A 4,042-nucleotide genomic window follows, 5' to 3' on the forward strand; every position below is an offset into this window, starting at 1 on the left:
TTTTTTTTGCCAGAATGTTGATATTTCAAGTTTTTCTGCTTTTAAAAAAATTCCTGTAAATTTGGCTGCATGTACAAATTCATTAGCTGGAAGTCCCATCCTTGGCGGCATACAGGGATCGTAAAGTCTGAACAACTTTATTAGTCAGCTTATTAGCACTTGTTAGAGCAATTTTTTTGTAAATAATGTCTGACTCTTTAATAGTGTCTACCCAAGGCACCAGTTTGCGGCCATCGCGGCGCTTAGCCTCAGTCCAGGAGCCACTGTAGGAGCCTGCCATCCACTGAACACTGAAGCCACTGCTGGTTTTCTGTACTACTCTTGCAATTTGTGGTCGATCTTTGTACTTTGGACAGCAAATAGCGATGACATCCATGACGTCAACACTTTCATTCATCTGTGCTGCCAACTCCGTAGAGTCTGAATTTCGTTTTGACCTTCTCAATGACCCAGAAGCGCCTCCTCCTCTATCCTCCCCATCACTCTCATCATCCTCCGTTTCTGCGGCCGCATTGTTTTTAGGGCTGCCTCCTCCAAGCAGCGAGGTAATTGCTTTGTTCCGAGCATTTGTGCTGGCCGACACCTCCCCTTCTTCCTCCTCTTCATCAGGGTCCAGATGTTCCATGAGAAGTTTGAAATCAAGATACTGCTTCACGACGCTCCTCTTCACCTCCTCAGTGATCTTGGAATTAGCCATATCGCTCCTCAGGAAGTCCAGTGTTTGTTTGGGATGAAAATGAACTCCTGTTTTTCGATTTATCGCTTTATCATATACTTTTGCAGATTCAGATGGAGAGTATTTCTGAATTTTACTATCAGAAAATCCACAGAGATTCTTCAAATGTTGTTTTAACATCAGAAGCAATAAAATACCCTGGGAGACATTTGCAAACTCAATTAAAGGGGCTGAATTTTCTGGTAAACATTTCATCACCGAATTGATATCATCTTCGGAATCAGAATCAGAATCAGAGTCTACACGTTTCCGTGATTTCCGGGGCCTGGACACTTCCTCTTCACTCTCACTTGACTCGTTTTCCTTACTAGGTGATGATTTCTTCTCTTTCCTTTTGTCCTTTACCATAGACTCCTTGAATGACTGCAGGACATTACCCTGTTAATGTATTGTTCTAGTTGTTTTTTCTAATCTTCAGCAAGAAGTAAAGTCTTCAGCAAGACTTTATTTGTGTGTTATATTAATGATATTTTTAAATAATTTCCACATCCTGTTGGATCATCTTTTTTTTTTTAATGAGAGCAAATATGGATCTCTTCCAATTTTGAGTAAGTCGCTGTCTCCCAACATTCTTGGTATAGACTAGTGAGCACATCTTGGGATCATCTTTGTGTGTGTGTGTGTGTGTGTGTTTTCACTGAGACTTTAATGAAAGATTATAGAGAACTTGGATTTCCGTTCATTCATTGTTGCACATTTTCCTCCCTGTCCACTCCTCCCACCCTGAATTCACTTTTCTCTTTGAGAAGAAAAAAAAAATCATTAATTGTTATACATTCCCCCCCTCCAGTACACTTTACTATGCAGCTCTTATTCTGGACTCTTGCCATGCAAATAATACTTAATCATATATCCTTTTTAAACAGTTTTCTCTCTCATCTGTTTCAATGCAGTGTACATTATTTATCTCCTGTTTTATTAGTTTCCCCCTAAACCTGATGTCAGTTCAGTTTTATAACAGTGGCATTATACAGTATTTGTCCTTTTGTGATTGAAATATTTCACTCAACGTAATGTCCTCCAGGGTCACCCATTTTGTATAATATTTCATTAGTTCCTTGTTTTTCAATGCTGCATAATATTCCACAGTTTCTCTATCCATTCATTTGTTGATGGGCACTTGGGTTGTTTCCAATTCTTTGCTATTGTGAACAAAGCAGCAATAAACATAGGTGTGCATATATCTGCTTGGATGGTAGTTCTGGTTTCTTTAGAATATATTGTCAGTAGTGGAATTGCTGGATCAAATAGTATTTCTATTTCCAACTTTTTGAGAAAGTGCCATACTGCCTTCCACAGTGGTTGCACCATTTTACACTTCCACCAACAGTGAGTAAGAGTTCCAGTTTCTACACAACCTCTCCACCATTAGTTGTTTGCCTGTGTCATCTTTTGTTGAAACATGTCAATTGTTATTTCACCAACTCCTAGGGCCTTATTTTTTGCTAATGCCTTCAGTACAGTTTGCCTAACTATTGGTTCTAGCTTGTCTTCTACTTCCTGAAGTGGTTCAGGGCTGACCAACCTTTTTTAGTATACTTGCTCTGTGTATTACTTTCATCTTTTCATGCTTTTAGCATCATTCAATATTTTTTCCATAGAATCCTTCAGTATTGCCACTCAGGCTTTAATTTGGTTTTCAATTCACTCAGCTTGGACAGTATGGATGGTGTCCTTCCCTTTTGATTTTCTAACTCCAGCTTTTTGTACATTTCTTTATAATATTTTTATTTTTGCCTTCTCAGGTAGTCCTTTGAAATTTTCTGTCCTTTTTTCTTTGCCATTATTCTCATTGCCAACAAAGGGTTTTGACGTCTCTACATTTTGATGGTATTCTCTTAGCCTTTTCTCACATCCTTTTCAGTCTTTTCTTTCTCCTCTGTCTTTGTAATGACCTTTTGCTTTCTTCATGGGTGATGAATGTTGTTAGAAGAGTCCAGTCCTTGAGTAAAGACACCATGCTTGGAAAGGTGGAAGCTGAGTAAGAGAGGAAGACTTTCAACAAGATGGATTGACACAGTGACTGTAACAATGGGCTAGAGTTTATTAGAGATTATTAAGACAGCACAGAAAGGGCAAGGTTCAGATCCATTGTTTATAGGATGTCAGGAAATCAAAAGACTAATTGCACTGGAAAAAAATCTGCTGTCAGGGACCTCTCCAGAGTACTGAAAAGCAATGTCAGTCTAGAAACTAAGGTGCACCTGGTCCAGGCCATGGTCTTCACAATTACTTGCTATGTATCAGAGAACTGGACAATGATTAACAATGACAGAAGAAGAATTCATGCCTTCAAGATGTGGTGCTAGAGAAGAGTCTTGAACTCTTGGACTCTTGAAAGCAAATGGACTGCTAAGAAAACAAATAGGTCTGTCTTGGAGAGGGTGAAACCAAGTTTCTCTTTGGAAGCTAGAATTTTCTCACGTACTTTGGGCATGTGGCCAGGAGGTACCGGTCCTTGGAGAAGGACGTTATGCTCAGAAATGTGGAGGGACAGCGCAGGAGGGGAAGACACTGCATGAGCTGAATTGATATGGTAACAGACACTGGGGGTGAATGTTTCGGAGTCAGTGAGACTAACTTAGGACAGGGCAGGCTTCAGAGCTGTTCTCCATTGGGTCTCTATGAGTGGCCTGACGGCACATAGCAATAACATGGGTCATAATAGCTCGTCAGCACATAACAATACGGATGATATCCCTGATGTCATCTCAAGTCATCTGGTCACTAGTCATTAGTGTTCAAAGCATGACATAGGATAGAGTCAGGGTTGTATTTTGGTTTTTAGGGACTTGTTTTAGTTTTCTTTAACTTCAACTTGAACTTGTACATGAGTAATTGATGATCTACTCTACAACATCTGACCTTATGACACTCCACAGATGTAATCAATATGATTCCTGTGAAGTCTTTCACGTGAGATCGATATGTCTGCGAGTGAGCTCTGCAAAAGACTCGCAGAAGTGCGCCTCCATGCATCCAGTCACCCAAATCGGAAGGTTGCCTTCACTTTGAGCCCCGGAGCGAGGCTTCTGACCAGTGCTCTGAAATGAAGCGGGGGCGTGGACAGCGCGGGCAGGGCGGGGCCTGCTGATAGGGCAGCGTTTAGGGCGTGTCCTCTAGCGGGGTTGGCTGAATGTAAAGAGTGGGCGGGCCTTCGGAGAGGCGGACTCAGCCATTAGCTCAGATTGGACCATCTGGACGGAAATTGGTTCTTTTCTGGCGGAAGGGGTGGGGCTCCACTGTGGCGGGAAAGTGGCGGGAGTCGCTACAACCGTGCTGGTACCTTCTTCATCCACTGCTTCC

The 4,042-nt window shown here is 41.6% G+C and overlaps 1 protein-coding gene across 1 annotated transcript; it reads right to left on the reverse strand.

Annotated features, from left to right (window-relative positions):
- Nucleotides 1-82: 82 nt before the first annotated feature.
- LOC102843023 (nipped-B-like protein-like) lies at nt 83-931 on the reverse strand. The gene has a single exon (XM_006893887.1). The coding sequence runs from the start codon at nt 929-931 to the stop codon at nt 83-85; it is 849 nt and encodes a 282-aa protein (XP_006893949.1).
- Nucleotides 932-4,042: the final 3,111 nt, after the last annotated feature.

This window comes from Elephantulus edwardii, unplaced genomic scaffold, assembly GCF_000299155.1.
Source record: "Elephantulus edwardii isolate Elephantulus edwardi_28Jun2011 unplaced genomic scaffold, EleEdw1.0 scaffold00132, whole genome shotgun sequence".
In the NCBI taxonomy this organism is placed as follows: domain Eukaryota; kingdom Metazoa; phylum Chordata; class Mammalia; order Macroscelidea; family Macroscelididae; genus Elephantulus; species Elephantulus edwardii.